At 41.9% G+C, this 22,259-nt stretch overlaps 2 protein-coding genes and 1 non-coding gene across 12 annotated transcripts in view; 2 read left to right on the top strand and 1 right to left on the bottom strand.

The window, feature by feature from the left end:
• Positions 1-5,244: 5,244 nt before the first annotated feature.
• Positions 5,245-7,515, top strand: tmem253 (transmembrane protein 253). Its single transcript, XM_003440565.4, has 7 exons — positions 5,245-5,419; positions 5,567-5,728; positions 5,808-5,918; positions 6,031-6,087; positions 6,173-6,280; positions 6,420-6,566; positions 6,789-7,515. The coding sequence occupies exons 2-7, from the start codon at positions 5,567-5,569 to the stop codon at positions 6,840-6,842; spliced, it is 639 nt and encodes a 212-aa protein (XP_003440613.2). The 5' UTR covers positions 5,245-5,419; the 3' UTR covers positions 6,843-7,515.
• A 1,015-nt stretch (positions 7,516-8,530) lies between these two features.
• Positions 8,531-22,259, bottom strand: part of frmd4a (FERM domain containing 4A) — a 98,623-nt gene continuing 84,894 nt past the window's right edge. For 6 of the 10 annotated variants that reach the window (XM_025908973.1, XM_005470858.4, XM_025908972.1 and 3 more), the window contains exons 12-24: positions 21,714-21,790; positions 20,616-20,757; positions 20,330-20,471; positions 18,687-18,820; positions 18,444-18,566; positions 16,803-17,034; positions 16,492-16,548; positions 16,152-16,389; positions 15,770-15,928; positions 15,205-15,528; positions 14,523-15,106; positions 12,685-12,787; positions 8,531-11,731 (exon numbers count right to left, since the gene is read on the bottom strand). In XM_025908973.1, coding sequence (XP_025764758.1) covers positions 11,629-11,731; positions 12,685-12,787; positions 14,523-15,106; positions 15,205-15,528; positions 15,770-15,928; positions 16,152-16,389; positions 16,492-16,548; positions 16,803-17,034; positions 18,444-18,566; positions 18,687-18,820; positions 20,330-20,471; positions 20,616-20,757; positions 21,714-21,790 — 2,418 coding nt within the window. In that variant the 3' untranslated portion in view covers positions 8,531-11,628. Of the gene's footprint in view, positions 11,732-12,184; positions 12,257-12,684; positions 12,788-14,522; positions 15,107-15,204; positions 15,529-15,769; positions 15,929-16,151; positions 16,390-16,491; positions 16,549-16,802; positions 17,035-18,443; positions 18,567-18,686; positions 18,821-20,329; positions 20,472-20,615; positions 20,758-21,713; positions 21,791-22,259 lie in introns of all 10 variants that reach the window. The other 4 variants (XM_005470855.4, XM_019361530.2, XM_019361532.2 and 1 more) reach the window with 3 other exon arrangements.
• Positions 12,935-13,007, top strand: trnam-cau (transfer RNA methionine (anticodon CAU)). Its single transcript has one exon. It is a non-coding gene; the product is annotated as a tRNA-Met (tRNA).

The following is a 22,259-nucleotide window of genomic DNA, read 5'->3' as shown; positions in this document are numbered from 1 at the left end:
TAAAACACACCTTTTGACTATGCTCAGTTTTGTAGTGTTTAATACAGTGGTTAATACAGGTTAACGCAAACATAATTCTGGTGGTTATGAGAATGGTTGGCTAACGATTGACAGAAAACCAAATGGGAGATAAAGGCTGAAAAAGCTTAGAAAGTATTGAGTGATTGGATTACTTGCAGAGTTGGATGGTTGATTGAGGAATCCTGGTGGGCAGAAGGAGAATAAGCAGACCTGGAATGAGAGATTCTGTGTTGGTGATGCAACACTGGATAATTTATTACTAATGAAACTAACGAATAAAATAGAAGACTTAGGGGGAAATACTGATGATGTAATAAAATTGCAGTATCACTGCCTGAGAAAGTTGATGCTGCAGTCACACTAAAGTAGGGGGTACATTTTTCTGAGGCTTTTTCCATGGTGGCCCTGAAAGGTCAGATGCACTACAAATGCAATCCTTCACATGTTTTGGTTTCTGCCACTTCCTCAGCGCTTCACTCACATTAATGACTCTGAAACACTACCAGGAAAGACAGAATGGGTCTGACATGCCTCTAAGTCTGTATAGATGCTCAGATTTTGTGACTACGATCATTATAGTGCTGTGTGCTGTCTCCCTACCATATTTTGTAGGAATATAATTAGTTTTTAATAGATCTTTTAAATAGTATCATGTCATCTTTAATTATTTCACATTTTCAAAGTCAGAATGCAGAATAAATAAATGAAAACAAGCAAAGCTGGTCTCCAATCTGGAAGTGTCCTGGTAAAAATGTCCAGTTGCCAACTGACTCTTCAGTGTGAACGTGGCGTACAATAACTGCACACGGGGCATACAGGAGTGCCTGCATCAAAAGTCCAGCCTTTTTTTTGTCAGCTGGGCATGGCATTTACTGCCAGTGACTTATGAATGCTGAAATGGTTGAGCATTGATAAAAGGTGGCGATAAAGAGCCGAAGCTTCTCTGAGGGGAAGTCTACTGGATATTTCGTTTGCAAACAGCACCTCCTGGAGGATTAAATGAGGAATTGCTGTTGTCCTGTTGTCCTGATCAAGTGTGATACATTTTTATTTCTTATTAGGGTTTCTAAGCTAATTAATATAATGATTAATTTACTTTTATGGTCTCATGTACTGGATTTATAGCTTTTAATATATGTAATATATTTATATAATATGTATCTATGCATGATCACTATATTTTTTGATGCAGAATAGGAGATTTAGGTTTTTTTCTTGTAATAAAAAGAGATTTTTATGACTATTTTCTATCCAGTCAATGTCTTTCTACACATGTACTTTATTTATGTCGAGTTATTTTAGGATATTTTAGTGTTTGAGTGAAAAGAAAAATCTTTGTATCTTTTGTTATTTGTAATGGCTCAATGATTATTGGTAACCATGTCCATTAGATTCACTTGGAACTTTTTTGAGGGGTCATGCACACATGCGCAGCTATACTCCAGTGACCATAGCTGACTGTATTCCAGGGGTCAGAGCAGGCGACATTAAAATTTGAAACTGCTAGCTAAGGATAAGCGTAGATTTCACATTGGCAGTAATAGCACAAATTATTTGTTTGATTAAAAAAATATTGTCCCACAGATGTGTCATTAGGTAAAGAATCTCTAATAACTTCTTTACTTAGACACTTCCTCTCTGATTAATCTTTGATTTAACTTCAGTATTTTCCTCTAAACCATCATCATTATTACTTTAATTTGAACTATGATTAATCTATATTTATTAACACTCTATATAACATATCTACCTTATTATCCTAACAGAGCAGTTCACTCGCAGGCAATGTTCCCTCTAAGCTGCGCACGTGCGCAATTGCGCACTGCTGGCACGGTCTCTGAGCAGAGAAAATCTGTGTTGCGCACAAAAAAAATCTAACCTGAATTGAAATTAAAATGAAAACTTTAACAATTCTGTTTTGCAGTGTTAGTCAGTAAGTGACTGGCTGCTCCTGTATGGGATTAGAACGATGCCACCTTATCCCATAGTCCAGCCAATAATGCGATTTACATTCGTATATACGCAGCTAATCAACGTGGTTGACAGGCTATGACAGCGTCCTTATGTGCCGACACCGGTCTTTTAGCTGGCAAAGCGGCGTGGCTGACGTGGAGTGAAGCCACGTTAATGACAACGTGTACAACCATTGGAGATGTGAGCAGGACAGACGGAACAACTGACGGAAAAAGTGTGGACTTTATACCAGTTTTTAAATTGTGTTGATAGGCCACGTAAAACCAGAGTTATGATAAAAATATTTGCAATGTTTGGTTTTCTTCCTGAATACTGTCATTGTTTATATTTACTGCGGGAAGAAACGGTAAAAACTGCGTTTTATAAGAAAAAAGGCTCGAAAGCACTCTCCGCCTGTGAGCAAAAACAAACTCCACCCCTCTCTCCCTTTCCTATTCGTCCAAAAAAGTACCATGTCGACCAATCAAAAAATGATATGGCAACGTGGCATCTAGCTGTTAAGAAACGGGGGGAAGTTTTAGGAGTGACGGCGGTGTTTTGAGATGTGAGAGATTTGCGACGTTTAGCGCAAATCTTGTGTAGTTAGTGTGTAGTTAGTGTGTAGTGTAGTTTTGCTGTGTGTGTCAGAACAATGAGGCGGCTGCTGAGTGTTACAGGTGTTACAGCAGTGATAGATCTGCTGTCAGGCCTGCAGGTGTCAGGCTGTTGTTCTCCTTTATCTCATAGTGGACAGAAATTATTTTTTGGAGTGGCACAAATAATTTGTGTGGCATCAGATTTGATGCAGAACAGCTGATTGTTCTGTAAATAGTTTGAAATGTTTATTTATATAACGCCTTGGCTGCATTTAAAAAAAAAATAGCTGCAAAAATCTTTGTTTGCCAAACTGAGTTACTTTTTTGAAGTAGTAACTATATAATTAATTGCCCAACATTGGTCATTATATACTATATTTTGCAGACAGAGAGTTACAGGACTCTCTCCCAGACCACAGACTCATACTCATAATACAAGTCAGAGCTTTTTTTAAAAAGAAAGAAAGTTGTGTTTTCAAAATTGGAGTTCAAGTTATTTTTACTTCCAATAGTGTTAACATACTACACAGGTCATGAACAGGATTTTTTACATTTTCATTGTAAGTGGGCTAAAGCAGTTAATTAAAAGTAGTCTAACAGAAATGTAAATGCTGTAATTTGATTATTTTAATAAACCATGTAACTTGGATGGATTAGATGCCGGCGCGACCACAGTGCACACGTCTGATGTCGCTCACAGTGGTCCAAGGGATCGCTCAGGGAGTTTGTGTGTTCGCTCAGACACGTGAAAAATTAGAGGGAACATTGCTCGCAGGCTGTAGCCTCACTTTTGGTTCCTAGAGTTTTCAAACTTAGTCTGGGAGGGAGTAAAATTGGAGGCGGACCCTTCAGCTTCCTGGCCCCTTTATTCCCAGTTTGGATTTGGGAGACAGACAGATTCTCTACTTTTAAGATTAGGCTTAGAACTTGCCTTTTCGACAAAGCTTATAGTGAGAGCTGGATCAGGTGACCCTGCACCATCCCTTGGTTATTCTGCAACAGGTTTCGGCTGCTGGGGGACATCGCATTAAGCTCTGAGCGTTTCTTTTCACTCCCTTCGTGTTTATACACCACTATGCATTCAATCATTAAAAATGATTAAACTAAGGCTCTTTGTCTCATACGGTGTCTTTTGTCTTGCCTCTCTGTTCCCTCCTTTCTTTGCCCTAAACTTTGAATTGAATTGAATTGAATGCCAAGACTTTTTGAGATAATTATTTTCTCATTCTTATCTGATATGGGATTCTAGCTGCTCATCGATTTTGGGTCTCATTTGTTGTATTTTTCATTTCATGATGTGCCAAATGTTTTCAACTGGTGAAAGGTCTGGACTGCAGCCAGGCCAGTTCAACAGCCAGACTTTTCTACAACATAGCTATGCTGTCGTAAGAGATAGAGCAGTATGCGCTCTAGCTGAATTATGCAAGGCGATCCCTGAAAAAGGATCATTTGTGACGATCTGAAACATGTATATACCTTGATGGTGCCTCTCTAGATGCACAAGCTGCCAAATTCACTGTCACTAATGCATCTCCATACCATTAGAAATGCAAGCTTTTGAGCTGAGTTCTCAAAAAGCTGCATGCTTCCGCTTCCTCTCCTCTTTAGTCAGGAGAATGTTTGGTTTTCAAAAAGAATTTCAATTTTTGATTTGTACAGTTTTCCACTTTGCCTCAGTCCTTTTTAAATGACCTTTGACCCAGAGAAAATGGCGGTGTTTTATGTCTGTGAAGGTTCTCAGTCATCCAGGTCATCGTAGTCTAAAGGGCTTGGAAAGAAAAGCGTCTGGACTTCTTTGAGTTGCTTGAAGACGTTTCACCTCTCTTTACGACACCAACTGTCTGCCATCTATATTCCAGTTTTGAGATCCCTTCCCAGACGCCTTAACGCCCACTCACACCCTGGGCCATCTGACGTCAGGAAATCACATGATAGGGTGGGGCCAGGTTTCACAATGAGCTCACCCGAAACCCGGGGAAACTCCCACTGGGTTTAAATCTGGGACTCTCCACCATTGACCCTTAGAACTGAAGAAGCTTCTCGGATGAGAGGTGAAACGTCTTCAAGCAACTCAAAGAAGTCCAGATGCTTTTCTTTCCAAGCTCCTTAGACGGCGGTGTTTTAGGATCATCATCACGTCTGCCTTCTGTGAATGATCGAGCTTTAACCTGCGCGTGTGAATGGCACTCTGAATTGTTTTCTTTAACCTCAAGCACAGAGATTGTAATGTAGATGATGAGATATTCAAAGTGTTGAGGAATATTATTCTGAAATTGTTCCACAATTTCTAGATGCAGGGTCTGTCCATCTTTACTTTAACCGATTAGTACCAGTTACTTTTCCCAGTTTTTTCTTGCTCCCTCCCAACTTTTTTTTCAGTGTCTTGCTATCAAATTAAAAATTAGATGTTTTTTCATGAAATAGTAAAATGTCTCAGCAGTAACATTTGATTTTTTTTCTATTTTCTATTGTGAATAAAATGTGGGTTTCACAAATCACTACGGCATCCTGATGTTTTTGGAGCTCGGGTTGTATTTCTAAGTATTCTTCTTGTGTCTAAAATGAACCAAGTCGTCTGATCTTACAGAAAGCCCTGCCTACAAGCTGATAAGCACTTTACTCATGGCTAACTTGTCTCTGAATCACTTCCTCAGCAGTGAACTTTAACCGTTCATTATCATCCAACTCAAGTGAACTTTGACCAAACAAGTTTACTGTGTGGTATAAGAAGTAACTTTGTAGCCGTGAGAAAAGCCGTTTAATGTCTGTTATTCTGGTTGGATGGATATTTTCTGTTTATATGAAAGCCCGTGGATGAATAAACGAGGGCTTTACAACATCTGGGCAAGGTAAGAGGTCACAGACTGAAGTTAAATGCAAAATCTGAATCTGAAGCCGTTCATATCAACCATGATTTGTTTGGCAAAATATCAAATGATTTGTGCAGCATTTAAAATCCATACTGTTTTCCAACAAATGTACTTTTCCCCTGACAGATGAGGCAGAACATGTTTCAGGAGGGATTGTACCAAGTATTTTTTAAGGAGACCCCCTCACCATCCCCACAAACTGAGGTCACCAATAACGGGGAGCTAAGCAATGCCAGGATTCATCGTTGGTTCGGTGCTGTGGTTAATACTAGACTTTTAGTCAGTGGGGTAAGAAGCTCGCCCAAACTATCGATTAACATCCTGAAGCTTTGAACCTGCCCATCTTATATTCTGTATTCCCCCTCAGGTCATTCAAATCCTCAGTGCCTTAGCTTGCATACTAACCACAGTCACTCACGCATGTGTGAGCTACAGCTGTGCTATCACCATGACAACACCAGCATGGTCAAGCATATTTGTGAGTCTGCATCTGCTTCAGCTGACATGCACTCAGTATAAAATTTCTGTTTTAAAAGAGAGAAAGCCAAATAAGCCAAATAGGAGGTTGTACCTGTTTTTTGTTGTTCCAGTATGTGGCTGCTGGGTGTCTTGCAATAGAGGTTCAAAGAAAAGCGAATAAACCGAAGGTAAAAAGTTTGGTAAATTCTTATGTGGCTTCTTTTTTGCTTATGTTATGATCAGCCTCACTTAGTTTATCATAACAACAAACAGATCATCGCTCTGATGGGTGTGAACGTCTTTAGTCTCGTGTTTGGATTCTCAGCTTTGCTGGCCAACGGTATCAGAGCTGCACAAGCCGTTACACTCACTTACCAACAGGTAATTCTGCATTCCAGTAACTAGGTTTGAATCTTCCTTTATAATAAAGAGGTCCTGTAAGGAATCTCTTTTGGGGTTTGTGTTCAGCATGCACAGAAAACCTCCTTATAATCTCTCTTTTCTGCCTTCTTCTCACTAGCGTGCTGGTTCTTATGTTGCAAGGGCGAGCACCATAGTGTTCACCGTACATTGCTTCCTGGCATCACTCTACATACTTTTCCTGTCCTGGAGGGGTCTGCGCCGCTACAGTTCTCCCCATTTTCAGGTTTACAGTCGCGTCTCACAGGTGAATACTGGATGATAGGGTAAAATAAAATAACCTGAGACTGGGAGAAAATCCTAGTGAATGCTGTGCGTTCTGGTTTAAAGGAATACTGATGATCAGGAATGCAGTTTAATTCTGTCAGCTTTTTTTTAGGACATGATGATGTATATTGAATTATTTAATTGGCATTGATTTGTTAATCACTGCTATCTTAGTGTTTCATCTGGATGTTTTTCTTGGCAGGATCCAGATGAAACCAATGGGCCTCTCCTGGAACAAGTGGAATTTAATATGTGAAAGATCTGAAATCTCATTGCAAGCATTGTTACTGTTGTTAAATTGTTTGTTTGATCTGAATATATTAATGTTGTAAATCTGTTAAAGGCCTATCCTCCAGACAACCATTCACCCTCACACTCACATCTCAGAACAGTTCCTAAAAACATCAGTTATTCTAACATGGATGTCTTTGGACGGTGAGAGGAAGCTGGATTACCAGGAGAGAGCTGACATAGACACAGGCCTCCACAGAGACTTCAGACTGGCTGGTGGAGTCAAACCCAGGACCCTCTTATTGTCAAAAACTTGACAGTGGAAATTGCTGTCATATATAAATATGTCAATAAAATTTGGTCTTTTTTACTTTATTTTTTGTAAATCAAAGGCTATAACGGTTAAAACTGCTGCCATGGTTGTGTTTCTTCATTTACTTCGATGTTATTCTGCAGAGGACTCTAGGGGGCGATGCTGCCACAGATTTTTCACATCGTAAACCAGTGTGATATTTTACTCCACTGCAGTAGTTAAGCGTAAACCTGGATAATGAATTTCATTTTATTATTTAAGTTTTCCGGTCATTTTCTTTTTCAGCACTCAGGACCTTCAGGGCTGAGAAGCCAGAGTGATCTAATGAAAATGCATCTTCTTCAGTTGTAATCTATCCATCGCTGACTGTAAATAAATGTTCCTGTTGAAAAATCTTCCAAGAATCTGTTATTTTTTTTCCCTCCCTCTGAATATTTTTTCATGAATCTCAGTGGGATTTTAAGCATCTTACTTGAACCCTAACCTTCGTCACAAACTCAACATACACTCAAAAACTGCTCCTCACAGACATATGTGCATGTCTAATAGTTCTTATACTTATGTATTGTGTAGTAGAGGGTGTGGTGTGTTTGAGTATTTCAGTGATGGAGGATTTAATTAGGAATTTAAACGAAGGTCATACACCACTCCTGCAGCAAGAACTCTCTTTCACACACACACTCACAGACACACAAACATGCACATACAGACGTATGAGTGGAAAAAAATCCAAGTGCAGTTACTTTCTCACGGCAGTTCGGGCTAACAGCTTCCAGCTGTTGCCTGGCTGGGAGAACTGCTATGGGAACACACCGAGTACAAAGACTAACGTGGGATTAATTAGTAAATGGACACAGAAGTGGTACAAACCAAAGCAGGATGATAAAGCTGGGTGTCCTGGCAGAAACTGACACTGTGCTCATGTTAGCAGAAACCACATATCATCACAAAGGATCACAACTACCGTTTGTGAGTTTTGGGCCTGTGTGCTCACCTTAAAATAGTAGAGCACACGATAAGTTAAACACACATTTCAGCAGAATTTACTTAAAGGAGGATTTTGTTTTTCAGTGGATATCAAATTAAAAAAGGTGAAGCCGGGCTGTTTAACCACATCTTCTGATGAGTAATATCTTTTCTGTTTGGAGTGTATCTTCCCTTCTGACTCCACAGGAAATCCTCTCAAAGGTGCAGAAGGGAGGGAAGTAAATTAAGCTCGGATGTTAGGAGAGTGAGTGTGTCCGGAGGAGAGGAAGCGGTGACCACATGTTGGGATTCCCTTTGATAAGTCTGGCCAACACTATGACCTTTCAGCTGAATGGCCTCAAGGTATCTGATCTTGAGCCACTTTGGAGAAAGGGAACGGAAAAAGTGAAAAAAGAAACGACAGACCACTTATCTTGAGAACATTCATCAATAATTTATTTTCTTACTCTCAAGAACCACCACAGCTTCTCGTCTTGAAAATTTCATCATCAATTTTGAACAACACAGTTTTGAAAAATGCAAAGTTACTATACAAATTCTTAATAGAAAAAAGAATAAATTAAGTGTGGAATTAAGTTTTTTTTTTAATCAATTCCACATTGTTTTCCTACAACACCTTTAATGTACTGTTTCAGTTGAAGAGAACTGATAAAATTGAGTTACATGCTCTATTGTCTGGTAGAGGAAGTGCTTCTACTATTAAACTGTTTGTTAAAATAAGCTTCATTTTGCACATCTGGTATTGAATCTATTGATAACAATGAAGAGATGTCTAGATCCTACGTGACAAAGCAGTAAGTGGTCATTTTGTAGCACCTGAAAGGGTTGTTACAATGTCCGAAACTTAAAAAAAACAATACTGGTTCATTTAAAATGGAACATTGTAAAACAATAGATGTGAATGTTAAAAACCCCACAAAATCTAACAGTGCCCCATCAGTACATACAGGAAAAGACTTGATAAAATAGTTAGTTCATTTCTTCTCTTGGGAGTATTACAAAAACCTCATACATTAGTATGGAGCACAGGAAATATGTTGTTTGGAAATATGAAGGGAAGGGATGTCACACGTCTTCACAATGGGCTCAGAGGTCAGAGATTACAACAAGGTCAAAATGGTACTTTTTTTTGGTGCGGGATGACACCGTGGAGTAAAACGTGCTAATGGTAACACGAAGGAGCTGGGCGCTGTCTTTGGGGTCTTCATTTCTCAGAGGATCTGCACAGCATGCGTGGGATTTTTTGTCTAGCACAGAAATGTTTTGGAGTGAAAAGCAAGATCAAACTCAAATACACTCGAGTAAAGAAGTCATATTAGGTGGTAACCAGTGATCACTGGTTCCAACTCTGCTTAAAGACTTATTCAATTTGACCAAGCTTGGCATGAACAACTGTCCAAGAACTAGCCATGCAGGAGCTCGGGCGAAACCTTCTTAGTAAAATATTGTAAAAAGGGGCAAATTACGACAACTCGCAGTAGTCTATAAAGGAAATACAAATGAAAGACGTACGGTTCCTCTCATACCAAGAAGTACAATACACCTTTTATCCAGTCTGAATGGTGCTATAGGATCTATCACTGAGATTCACAACGTGTTTTAGAGCAAAATAACACTTGGTTAATTTAGATTTTGAGGAATAAGGAAACAGTGGTGAGCATGAATTTGCAACGGAAACATTTGTCAAAGGAAGAGAAGGAAAACGACTAAAAAACAGCCAAATGTCCTTTTATTGTTATTTTTTTACAAAACTAGATGTGCTTTTCTAACCCTGTTCTGAATATTTGATTGATTAGGACATGTGAGAAAAATAATTCTCTCCATTTGAGCGAGTTAAAGAATTTGTGTGTTGGCTTTAGCGTTTCTTCCCTGACAGCAGGGGTTTTAATTATCTGATGCCTGAAATACAGAGAGGATTGCCCTTTAACACCTTGTGGTTACACTGATATGAGAATACACTTACTGTAGGTCCAGCCCTCAAAGACACTGTTAATGTTGTGCTTTCAGACTTAATGGTGTTAAAATACATTTTTATTTCACCTAATACCAAATAAACCCTCGTTGGATGTCATCCGTCCGCTGTGCCTCACTGTAATTTCATAGAAGGGCTTTCTGCTGTGGGGAAGTAAAGGGGCTGTGTGGTTTGTAATGATTTCAGTAGTAAATTACAGTATTAAGGTAAAGCACCAACATATTTGGAACAGACAAAGTAAGATGAGTAAACACAGTGCCATAAAGGGATACTCAGCATGGTGAGAGCTGGTGTAGAGCCAAGATCAAAGGTTAAACAATTCTCACTGAGCCACTGCAATATTAAAATATAAGTAATGCCAAGACATGTCAGACATTTTTTCTTTCTTTCAGGGTTTAATATGAAACAGTGCGCAAAGGCCAGACCAACAAACTTCAGCCAAAAAAAAAAGTGCTGTAATGACTGAACAGCACCCATAAATGACCTTTTCTTCCAAACCTCCTCTACTCCCTGGCTCATACACCATGTGATCAAACATGCTGCTGCGGACAGAGAAATCCTCTGAAGATCACAGATATTAAAATAAACATGAAGGATGAAGTCAGTGAAGAAGGCAAAAGAGTAACGCCAAACAACCACAAATCCAAATTCCCCCTGTCATGATCCTTGAATTCACTCCGCCGATTCAAACCAGTCCAAAGACTTCTACGAGGGTTGTTATTGCTATAGTCCTTATCAATATCCAGACAGTCTCTCAGAAACCATGCCGATATTGTCACTTTGAATACAGTTTTCACTTTTTTTCTTTGTGCCTGCCCAAGAACTCTGGTGTGACTGGTCGATTCAGAAACTGTCTGTGGTTGTGGGTAAAAGAGAGAACTCCTGAATGTTTCAGTCATCTTTTCTTTTTATAAATACGCTGGAAGAAATAAAGAAAAAGAAAGACAAACAAGTGTTAATGGGAATGAAATGCGACACAGTTCGTTTGGGCCTGGAAATGGGTTTTAAACTGGTGGCTCAAATCCAGCAGGTATCCTCTGACTGGGAGGCAGTGCACTGGAGTAAGTCTGGGGACCAAAGATGAATGTGAAAGAGATCCTGGAATGGCCTGTGTTGTTTCTGCTGAGTTTTGAGTTGCATGTGGGACGTTTTGCTGTGCTCTCTCTTCCCATCGCTCGCTTCCCGTTGCCCTGTTATTTGTGTGCTGCAGTAGGTGAGTAAAGAAAGGGCTCTGTGGTGCTGTAGGGTGACAGTTCAACAGCTGAGGTGGCATTTCTCAGTCCGTCCTGTGAAATCTGCCCTTAAAGAGCCCAGCGAGTAGTCCCTGTCCCGCTGAACTGCAATAGACAGGTCATAATTAAGAGGTGGTGAGATGTTAGGAGGAGGGAGGCTCACGTCCAGCCCGTCAAGTCTGCTCAGGGCAGGGTTTCTGCAGGGCTTTAAGGATGAGGTTGTCGGTTGTTGATGGATAATTGTGGGGGACAATGGAGAGGCAGTAGGAGAGGGCAATGGGACTCTTCTAGGCCCCATAGGAAGGTCTCAGACCAGCGTTCCAGGTTTGGCCTTGTCTTGTCCGTACCACTGCACATCTGCCAGCTCTGAACACAGAGGGCTGCTGAGAAAACAGCTGTCACTCAAAGTCCTGCAGAGGAAGAAAGACCAGAATCAAAACAGATGCAGGGCATCTTTTTTTGTCTTTGTCTGCTGTTTGTGAGCTTTTTTTTCTTTTGTTCAATCTCTGGTCTGTGACGGTGCACAGTTAAGTGTTGTTTATTAGTGAATCTTGTGAGCCGCAGTAAAGCTTTAGCATCAGAACGGAGCAGAAAACATGCAAAATTCAGGGAGATACAGGCAGAAAGGGAGTTCATGACACGTATACCTCCACCGTAAAAGAGCAAGAAATGAGAAATGAACCACTACTGTCAGTGCCCCACAGATGTGCATTAGTTTATCATGTTTTGATGGGATATATCTTTATGAATTAAAAGTTGGACTAAATTTTGTCCTGATGTTCTATAATGAAAAAGGTTTGCTTTAAAATCTACTGATATTGCATTTTCCTAGTACTACGCTAGATTTAGACCACAGACGGTACCTCTATGCATCAGAGCTGGGCTGAGGGGGAGACTGACAGACGTCCTCAGTAGGAGAGCAGTCTGCTGTGCCTCTAAACCAGGAGAGAGGACACACACATAAGGAAAGGAGGGTTAGTAAAGACAGAAAGATGGACAAGAAAGAAATGACAAACATTAAGCAATAAGAAGATTTCCAAGAGAAAAAAATAAGAGTAATAGGTGTGTAAGATAATCAAGAAAGACAGTGAAGAAAAAACCACAAACAGGAAAACAGGCGGGAAAATACAGACATATATGATCTGACTGAAGTCTGAAAAGAGTTAGGAAGTGTTTTGCACCCAAAATCACAAAGAAGAGCAGACACTCAAAGTGTGTGAGTGTGTTAAGCGTGAGTCCTGGACAAATATGAAGAAAGAGAAAGAAGCTGAGCAGCAGATGCAGTTTTCCCTAATATTCCTATCCGGCTTTAAACATCTTGGCAGCTTTTCAGCCACCTTATGCGTGCTGGTGGGTTTCTTACCCGCTCTGCCAGTTAAGGATGTGCTGTGGGCTGCAGGGAGGTGTGGGTGTAGCTGTGTGTTCACTTGACGGGGTCATACTCCTCTGGCTGTGAGGGGAAGCAGCTAAAGGGAAAAAGTAGAGTCAGTCAAGTGACACAAAGACCAGAGGTTACAGTGAGGTGAAAGACAAAGGAATTCCAGCTATGCTCGGGGGATGGGGGTGGGAAATACCCTGTGAGCTTGGGTGGGAAGGCTGAAGGGAGCGAACAGGCCTCGTTGGCGCAGTAGGCAGCGCGTCAGTCTCATAATCTGAAGGTCGTGAGTTCGAGCCTCACACGGGGCATGGCTTCTTTTTTATTTTGTTCTTAGCCCTTATTTCTTCATATGGACTTGTCAAAAATGCATTTAGCACACACTTCCCTGTAATTGATGAGCAAGTACCAAAATGTCATGCTTGAGCCAAAAAGATGTATATTTACTTCCCCGAAGGGACATTCGAAGGTTAACTGTCATTCAAGTGAGAAAACTGGGCGAAGATGTGAGAATCTTCACGTAAATGTGGGAAACATTAGCGATGTGACCAAAGCCTGTGAGGCTTCAGATCACAAATCCAGAAATTCAACATTTAAATTCAGCTTTAATTGCTTGGTAATTACAATTTTCCTGAACATTATTAATTTATGTATAATTAAAAATAAATGCTGAACTACTTAGTAAGAGTTCTTAATCGGAACCCTAATCTCTGAATATACATGAATAATCTCATTAATTATTGCACACATGGGTCACACAGCAGGCAGCGTGAGGGTCTCATAAAATAAAGATTTGGAGTTTTAGTTGCATTTTTTAAATAAGCAAGACCAGCTAGTAAATTACAACCAAGACCAATACAAATCAGTCAATTCAATTCAATTTCCATAGAGCCACACAGACAGTCATCTCAGAGTGCTTTACATTGTAAGCTATTTTAACAGCGAGAACCACACGATTAGATGATCCCTTATGAGAGAGCCCTTGGCAACAGTGGGTAGGAAGAACTTCCTTGTAACAGGAAGAGACCTCTGGCATTACCAGGGTCAGGGAGGGGCAGTCAGATACCATTTGGGGTTAAGGGGAAAGAGAAAAAGACAAAAGAGTAGAACAGAGAGATCCAGTTTTGGATAGGATATATGTTCCTATCCAAAGCTAGAGTTTTAACAGGCTTGCCTTTTAGCTCAAGCAGCCAACTGGAGGAACACTGCTTCATACCCACGCACACATGCCTCACTCTACTGACGCCTTAAACAGTCTATTGCAAAATTTCCCATCCCTTCTTCAAACACATCAAAACCACTGCTGTCCTAATTTATAACCCCAATCTTATATAAAACTGCACTTCTGAGGAGTGATGAGCTCGATACCTAGAAAAGATTCAAATTGTATTCTCCTGCTGCGAGAACTCCATAATTAGTCAAACTGAGCAACTGTTTACCCTCATGAAATTAACATTAGCTTAAAAAGCTATATATAAATATTTATAAACCTTTTAATTATCAACAATTATTGTTATAATCTAAACATTTATGGAAAACTAATATAGAACTGCTCTCAGTCAGAAGATCTGAAGCTAAACGATCCCTCAGTAGTTCCAATAATCTGACGAGCAAAGGAATTCAAACCATGCTTTACATGTGGCGATGGCCTCGGTTTGCTTTTTTGTCACAGGGTCATTTGACAAAATTAGTGACAGCAGGGATGTACTGCATGCCTTCTCAGTGCAGTAGCGTGTCAGCCTCATACTCTCAAGGCTATGAGTATGAGGCTATGACTGCTGATATCGGTTCACCTGTTTAAGATAAGGTTTCACGATGAGACCTACCTGGTGAGCCTTTGGCAAGTGTTCCTACTCTACTTCCTCGACCATGTCCCAGAGTGCCTTGCTGTGACCCAGTCTCAGAGGATGTGGATCCCGAATGTGAGTGACTCCTCTCCTTTAGGCTCCCTGAAGACCTCTGGTACCAGCACCGCAGTTCTTCAGAAACTGCCGCCCTCCCACCTCCTCCGCCTCCACCACCCTCTCTCCCCAATGATGGAGTCCTTACGATCTGAGAGCGCGACGGCGTAAGTCGGCCGCTTCCCTCTCCTCCCTCCTCTGCCCCCCAGGCCTCTTTGTACAGTCCCCCGGCCGTGTAGGAACTGGAGGTCTTGAACTGAGCCTTCACGCTGTAGTGTCCCTCCTGATCACTCTCCAGGCTGCGCACCACCACGGGGTTGGGGCTGCCCTCTACATATAGAGGGTACTCTTTGATGCGGTACTGGGAAGAGGGCTGGCTCTGGCTGTGGAGGTAGACTCCATGGTGTCCCCCTCCCACTCCACTACCACCTAATCCTCCACCAGAACCGTTCTTAGCTGCCAGATTTGGCATTGAGCCAGAGTTAGAGGAACCCAGGTGACCTGCAGACCTGCAGAGAAAACAAAAAATGATATATGACAGTTTCACAGATATATTCATTTCTTTAAACACATGAACATATATATATGTATATTTCCCTGCTCTTACCTGTGTCTTTGCCTCTGCCTCTGCCTGGCTTTGGAGGGTGAATCTTCTCCCAGAGTGGAGTAATTTGGGTTACTGCCAGGGGGTCCTCCAGAGGGGTAATAATGCTCCGAGCTGCTTTGGCTGGTGCAGGATGAACAGTCGTCCAGTGGGTCGGAGCCATTGGAGCTGCGTCCTGGGCCGAGGAAGAAGTCAGGGCTGCCCAGGGTGTGCGGATGTGCGTCGGGATCGGATGCCAGCAGTTTGCCCTGGGACTCAAGGCTGGAGCTGCGGTTCCTAAAGTGCTGAGAAAGACTGTGCAGACGTGTGGGACTGATGTCCACTGACCTGTTGGAGTTGGCAGAAATACTCAGTGTAAAGACTGGTCTTAAAAATCTACTAATTTATTTAACACAGAAACTGCTGTAATTGTTAGTTTAGTAAATGGAAAAATAGAAAGAGCAGCAAAGGAGCGCTAAAGTGATGAAGTCCAATGGCTTATTTCCAGTTGGGAAACAAGGCTTAGTCAGTTTACCTGATGATACACATTTTGAAAAGCCAGGAAAGGATTTAAGGTATATCGACTGACCTGGTGGAATGTACATAGTGCGGGGTCCTGGTCCTCAGGTCCGGAGTTGATGGCATGCTGGACTGAGAATTCCAGTGAGGGAGGCTCCTAATGGGGCTGCTCTGCAGAGAATTACTACCCCCTGCTTCTGCACTGCCCGAGCTCGGGAAACGCCTGTGACTAGACAGAGATTAAATAAGTTTCATTCATAATAAATGCAATTATAATCATCAGCATCCACTGACTTTCTACGTTTACTTGCTGCAGTTCCTATCTGCAGTTATACTTGCACACACACTCCTCTAACAGTAACATGCATGAACTACTTGTTGTCTAACTCTGATTAAATATAACAAGATATCACATTGCTATACTAGAAATTTAAAGACAAACTCACTCATACCTCGAGTGAGATGAGCGTTTCTTGACTTTCTCATAGGGCTCATCCAGTGATGACTCGCTCCACATTTTGGGTTTGATGGGGGATTTGTCATAGTCAGAGCGTGTGTAGTGCAGGTGTCGCAGGCCATCCAGGGACTGCGGTGGAGGGGGGCGACTGTGAGATGGCGGTCTTGGAGGGAGCCCCTTATGAGGTGAAGCTACTGGAGAGAAGGTGGGGGTACCTGTAACTTGAGGATCATCTGAAACAAAGTAATGATTAGATTGGATTAGACATTATATCATTATTAGGAACAATAAAAGCACAACTATCAATGGGAATAAGGCGAGGGACGGAAACTCACCATCATCCAAGACCAGTGCATCAGACAATGAGCTGTCTTCAGAGCCAATATTGGCCTCTATGGGACATAAAAACAAAAACAAGAGGTTACAAAATCTAAAAGCTTTTGTGTCAGTGTCATTGTTTTCAGATCTTTATTATATCAATAGCAAAAATGCTGAAAATTACTAGCCTCGCCATACAATGGGTTGGGTTTATATAACAGTACAGATAAGAATATTGCTGTCTGTGGTGGCAATTACAGCAAATTGATATAACATAGATATGAAAGCGATTTGATTTTCCCTAAGTGAACAGGCAGTATATTGGTACCTTCTATGATAAGTGACGCTCTCTGCGTAGGCTTCTTGCCAGAGCGGACCCGGTACTCATTGATGGAGTTCTCAATTTCCTGGAGCTTCTTCAGTGCATTCAGATAAGAAGTCTTCCTCTGTTTCTTCAGCTTTTTACTGCTTACGTGAGGATCGCTGGCGAGACGCCTGGCTGCCTCGGTAATCTGTGACTGAATGGCAAACTCCCGCTCCAAACGTTCAAGTTCTTCTTCCTGGCAAATACACAAACACGATTGCAAACTTAGAGTAACACAAGCACTAAGTTACTGGATCCACTCGCAGCTTTTAGCAACAGAAATGTAGGAATGATCCAAAAATAACAAGTTCTAGTTTGCAGACACGGATTCAGAATAACTCTCCCATACAACGTAGTTCGGTTAGACACATACAGAAAGCCTTGCCAGAGAAAACACACTGCGGAAATCATTTATCTGTGCTGCAGCTGTGCATTTTCTCACCACTGGATAATCTCTATTGAGACACTCTGTCCCCAGTAATAGCGCCTCTCCATCAATCCGTCCTCTCCTCTTCTACAGCTCTCCTGAGATTTCTCAAGTCAAACAGGTGAACCAAGTAAAACATATTCTATTTAATGCACTGTATATATACTGCATGTGTTGCCTGCACAGTAAAATGTATACAGACATACCTCTTCTGTTAAAACTCATGAACATGACAAGGAAACAAAGTCATGGCCGTCCTGTGACACACTGTGTCCAGCTAGCACGTAATTATTTTACTGACATCTGAGCGCACACACATGATTTCACTTGTCTCCACAGAGGCAGAACAATGATGTATTCACTTGGGTTGACTTCATAGTGGGCTACCTCATTTCTGAAGAATCCCTCTCACTAACAGTGGCTTTACACTACAGCCGAGCGGCTTCTGTTTCTGTGTGTCTACGAGTTTAAGGTGCTCCGTGCAGATCAAGAAACATCGTTTGTGCTTGCGATGCACTTTTGTGATATCGTGTCCCTGGATTCTTTTCAAAGCACACAAACCTCTGTGGAACACACCCACATGAATGCCTGCACACATGCAGGAGCACACACAATCCTACTATCACCACTTCCTGTGGTGAGAAACCAGCCGGGCTATATTTAGAAGTTCTGCTGCTCTGGAAAATCTAACCGTGGCACAAAACCGGCAGCGAGACAAAGCTACTTTACAAGATCAAGATGTCTCAGATTGTGGCTTTTCAGGGTTCTCAGTTTTCTTTGTTACTTCAAAATTAAATTCTGATAGAATCGGTTACTTTATTATCATGTGAATCCTCATCCCACTACATTTTGAGAATATTATGTAGAGGATATTAGCTTCATTTAAATCCTAAGGAAACCCTTGATTTGCTCAGAATAACACAGAGCCCTTAAACAGCACTACTGTTCAGTGCGGACCATTAACATTACAGCTAGCTTAAGAGGAGATAAACTCACTAAACTAATTAACACTGACATATTCCAGCTGCTGTATTACACCACTTGGCCAAATACATATACTATTAGGTATTCATTTCAAATGCTGACTCTGCTAAATGAGCTCATGTTTTTATTTGGGGAGTATGAGACTGGAGCGAGAGATAAGGTGCCAGTAAAAGAAATGGAAGTTATGGCCTCACCTCTCCCTTAGGTAGAATTTTCTGCTCATCCAGTTTGAAGGCGGTACCGATCTTCCGTCTCACAGTTGGCGGCTCCTCTCCCGGATCCAGTGGATATTCCTTTGGAAGCTTTCCAGTCAACTCCTGGAAAAATTTAAGCAGAAGGAAGGAGGCAGGTAGGAAGTGTGAGACCACTGAAATTAAATTAGAAAGGATTTACACTTTTCAAAATATTCACCAATTCAACCAATTATTTTCACTTACCGCCTCCCGTATGCAGATGCTCTTGAGTTCCTCTAGTCTCTGCTTTAACGTTTCCTCCAGAGCTTCCTGTCTGGCCCTCAGCGCTGCCAGCATGTCCTTCTTAGCCGTTTGGGAGCTGTCCGATTCCTGAGATCCTGCAAGGTGCAAACAACACATAAAGTGAAGACAGGAGTTACAGTACTGTTCTGAGGCAGAATCTGAAGCAGAGGGAGAAATACTTTGTGCACCTGCTAGTCTTGCAGGATGTTTACAAGGAAGTGAGTGGAACGTTTCGATAAGGAAACTGAGTTTTGCTGGTGTGTTTGTGAAAGTGTGTGAGTGTTTAAAGGAAGGGGCAGTTTAGGACAAAGTCGGTGACGCACATCTCCAAGACCCCGAGGTGGTGCCAGTCTTGTTTGAAAACAACTCATACCCTCCCACTCACACTGTGTTTCTTGCTCTCTCATTGACCCCTTACGTGGGGATGACGGACAGATGGACACGCAAATACTAAAAAGTACTGGTGAAAATGTTTTGTTAGAAATAAACAGCTGTCTATAATTCTTAGATAAACCCAAATTACACTAAGAGTTTCTACTGTTTTGGAGGAAAAAAGCCTGCACGTTGAAAGATTTATGAAGACTTTACAATTTAGATCTGACTATTTCGAAAGCCCCGTTGAGACGTGTCACAGATGTGTCACAGTTCCTGCTCATGCTGTTCGACTAAGATCTACCCTAGTCATCAAGAAATCATCACTGTAATTACAAAAAGAAGTGACAAGGCACAGATAGACAAAATGAAGAGACACTGAATGATATGAGGTGCGAACAGAACTACAGAAGAACGCAGAGGAGGATAGAGGAAGGTTAGGAAGGGATATATGAGAAGAGCAAGGGCTAGGTGGAGGAGAAACAGAAGGAAGGAGTAAATCTAACCGAGGTGATCAATGGCGAAATGAAAAGCCCAAGCAGACAACGAATACTGAAAGGGGAACTGTGTTCTTCCCCAGCAACAGTAATTGACTCAGTAAAGTGTGAAATACTTTAAACAGCTGACCATGTAGTCACGTACATGCTAATCATAGATTATGCTTGGCTGGACTAATGCATGCAATTTAAAGTGATTTATACAGTAGTAGCGAATCAGGTTACAGTACTGGTGTTTCTCATCAATGGAATTGCTGCACTTGATTTCCGAGCATGGAACACATTGTATGTGGCTGTATGGGAGTAAAAGGGCATTTTCCCTCCCAACTCTAATTTTAGCTATTGTTACAAATCTTCCCGTCACACTCGTTACTTGTTCAGCACCGATAAGCATTGTTTTAAAGGCCACGCAAAGTTGTTCACTGCCCCTCTGCCCCTCTCATTCTCTCACCCACTAAAATTAGAGGAGTCGGGGGCCTCTGGAGGATGAGTCTGTGTGACATGGGAGTGGTGTTCTATACATACTGAAAGACATTGGGTGTGGTGTGAGCACAGTATATGTTTGAGAACATTCAACACAGAAACGCTGGTCTCTTTCCAGTCACAGCTGTTTCTGTCTCTCCGGTTGTCAGCAGGATTCCTCATCATCAACACATGCGAGCACAAAGACGAATCTTTGTCGGGGTATTTCCCCCTCGTGGTTATTTCCCTCTGAAGCAGCGAACACGCACTGACCTGAGGAGAGCAGGCTGCCACTGCTGCCACTGATGATCTTGCCCTTGCTGCCCATGTTGGCCAGTTTGGATGTCTTCAGTGTTCCTGTTTCTGTCAGGTCTATGGCAATCTCACTCAAACTCCTCGCTGCATGGATCTTTGACTGTACGGACAAGCACGGACAGGCTGTGTTAAAACATCTGTAAACTGTTAACCCACCACTCCTGCTGACCATGCCTTGTAGAATTGTAATTATTTCGTGAGATCTATCGTACGCTTTGACTAAAACGTCGTGGGAGAGACTGACCTTGCTCTGTTTGCGGTCCAGGTAGAACTGGTGCTGGCTGATGGCCATGGCCCAGATGGACTTGATGAGGGCAGGACAGGCGTACCAGGTATGCACAGCAATGCCGCTGTGACCGAACGTCCTTCTCGTTACCGACGCCCTACAGTAGGAGCGGACACAAAGCCTCCTTATATACACTGAATAAAAAAGATGGCTACATGTTTACAGCAATGAAAACACTCCCACTGGACTGCTCCAGTGACTAGTGCTGCTACTTAGAGAGCGAGATACTTTTGAAGCCTGAGGAGAACTGTCATGATAGAGATACATTTTGCAAAGCCACACACGATGTTCCCCATTGTTTAGTCATCCTTTTTTAAACACGCAACTGTAGCTGAGCAACAGACCAGCTCCCTCTAATGACAGCTTTCTTTAAAGAAAACACCGCTGCTCTCTGCTTCACCCTGTCTGTCTCTTTTTCTCCCATTCCCTCCCTCCCTCTGTCTGTGGAATAACACTCCACATATATAGCCATGTTAAATAAACACAAGAGAGGTCACTTCCTCCACAAAAGAGCTATCGCACAGCCATCTATCCTTCTGTGGTCAACTACCAAGGGTTTAACATATATGTGTGCATGTTTGTGTGTGCGAGCACTAGAGCGTATGTATTTTTTGCATGCATGTGGCTGCACGAGCGTGTTAATAATCAGCCTTTCAATCCGTGGCGGGCTCCACCAGGACATCCTCAATATCTTACGCCGTTGCCAAGACAAATTTTTCAGCCATTACTCAATTAGATTCTATCTCTCTTTCCGTGTACAGCGCAGTATGGAATTTGAATCTCAACATACTGACTTGGGCCGCAGTGGTAATTTACAGTAAAAGCTACTGGAAGGCATTTCTTAACTGATGTAAGACTTTTATGAGTTCCAGATATTAGGCTTGAGACCACAGATCAATTGCAAGAACATTCATCATTAAATTTACTGATTTAAGATCACGATCGTCCAATGAGGACTTCTGGACAAAGAGGACATGAATGCTTGATAATTAAACGGTTTCTTAGAAAAGAACGGCATCAATTCAATCTCAGCTTCAGTTTGTGATATAAATTTACCTCCTGGGGTCATGAACTTCCACCGAAAACTTCTTCTCTCTGAAGTAGAGGTTCTCCAATTGACGCCATTGGAACACCTGAGATTTAGGAAAAACAGAAACTCTTCAGGACTTCTCACAGAAAAAACGTGCTTCACATTAAATCCGCGCAGCTTTCAGCCGGGTCTCTTCACTGTATGTTCCAATTTGTTTTGAAAGAAAACGCAATGGGTAAGGAGGAGGGGGGAAAAATCGGGGCTGAAAAGGAGGAGTTGGTAAGAGAGAAGGAGGACCTAATCTGGAGCTCTCTGATCAGGTCCAGACCAGGCAGTCGTGTCCACAGAGGATCCCAGCACTGGATGATCTCACTTTGGAGATCTCACTTTCTTTTTGCCTCCTTTCCGACCCTTTGACAACCATCAGTGCCTCTATAAAAGAAGCCAAACCCAGCTGGGCAAGCAGTTCCCTCAAGACGCACTCCAAAACATATGTGTATCTTAAATCCTCCCAGGCGCAGGGGAGCTGAAAGTTCTGAGGTGGTGGGTGCTCACCATCTGTAAGCATGTGC

Source organism: Oreochromis niloticus, linkage group LG7 (assembly GCF_001858045.2).
Source record: "Oreochromis niloticus isolate F11D_XX linkage group LG7, O_niloticus_UMD_NMBU, whole genome shotgun sequence".
NCBI lineage: Eukaryota > Metazoa > Chordata > Actinopteri > Cichliformes > Cichlidae > Oreochromis > Oreochromis niloticus.
Note: the sequence above shows the minus strand (reverse complement) of the source record. Positions and strands in the feature narration are given on the sequence as shown.

What these genes read in the sequence shown, in the direction of transcription:
- tmem253 (XM_003440565.4), top strand. Translation starts at nt 5,567, where the DNA reads ATGAGGCAGAACATGTTTCAGGAGGGATTGTACCAAGTATTTTTTAAG. An exon ending in GAAAAGCGAATAAACCGAAG is followed by an intron (nt 6,088 to 6,172) that starts GTAAAAAGTTTG and finishes AACAACAAACAG; the next exon opens with ATCATCGCTCTGATGGGTGT. An exon ending in TTTACAGTCGCGTCTCACAG is followed by an intron (nt 6,567 to 6,788) that starts GTGAATACTGGA and finishes TTTTCTTGGCAG; the next exon opens with GATCCAGATGAAACCAATGG.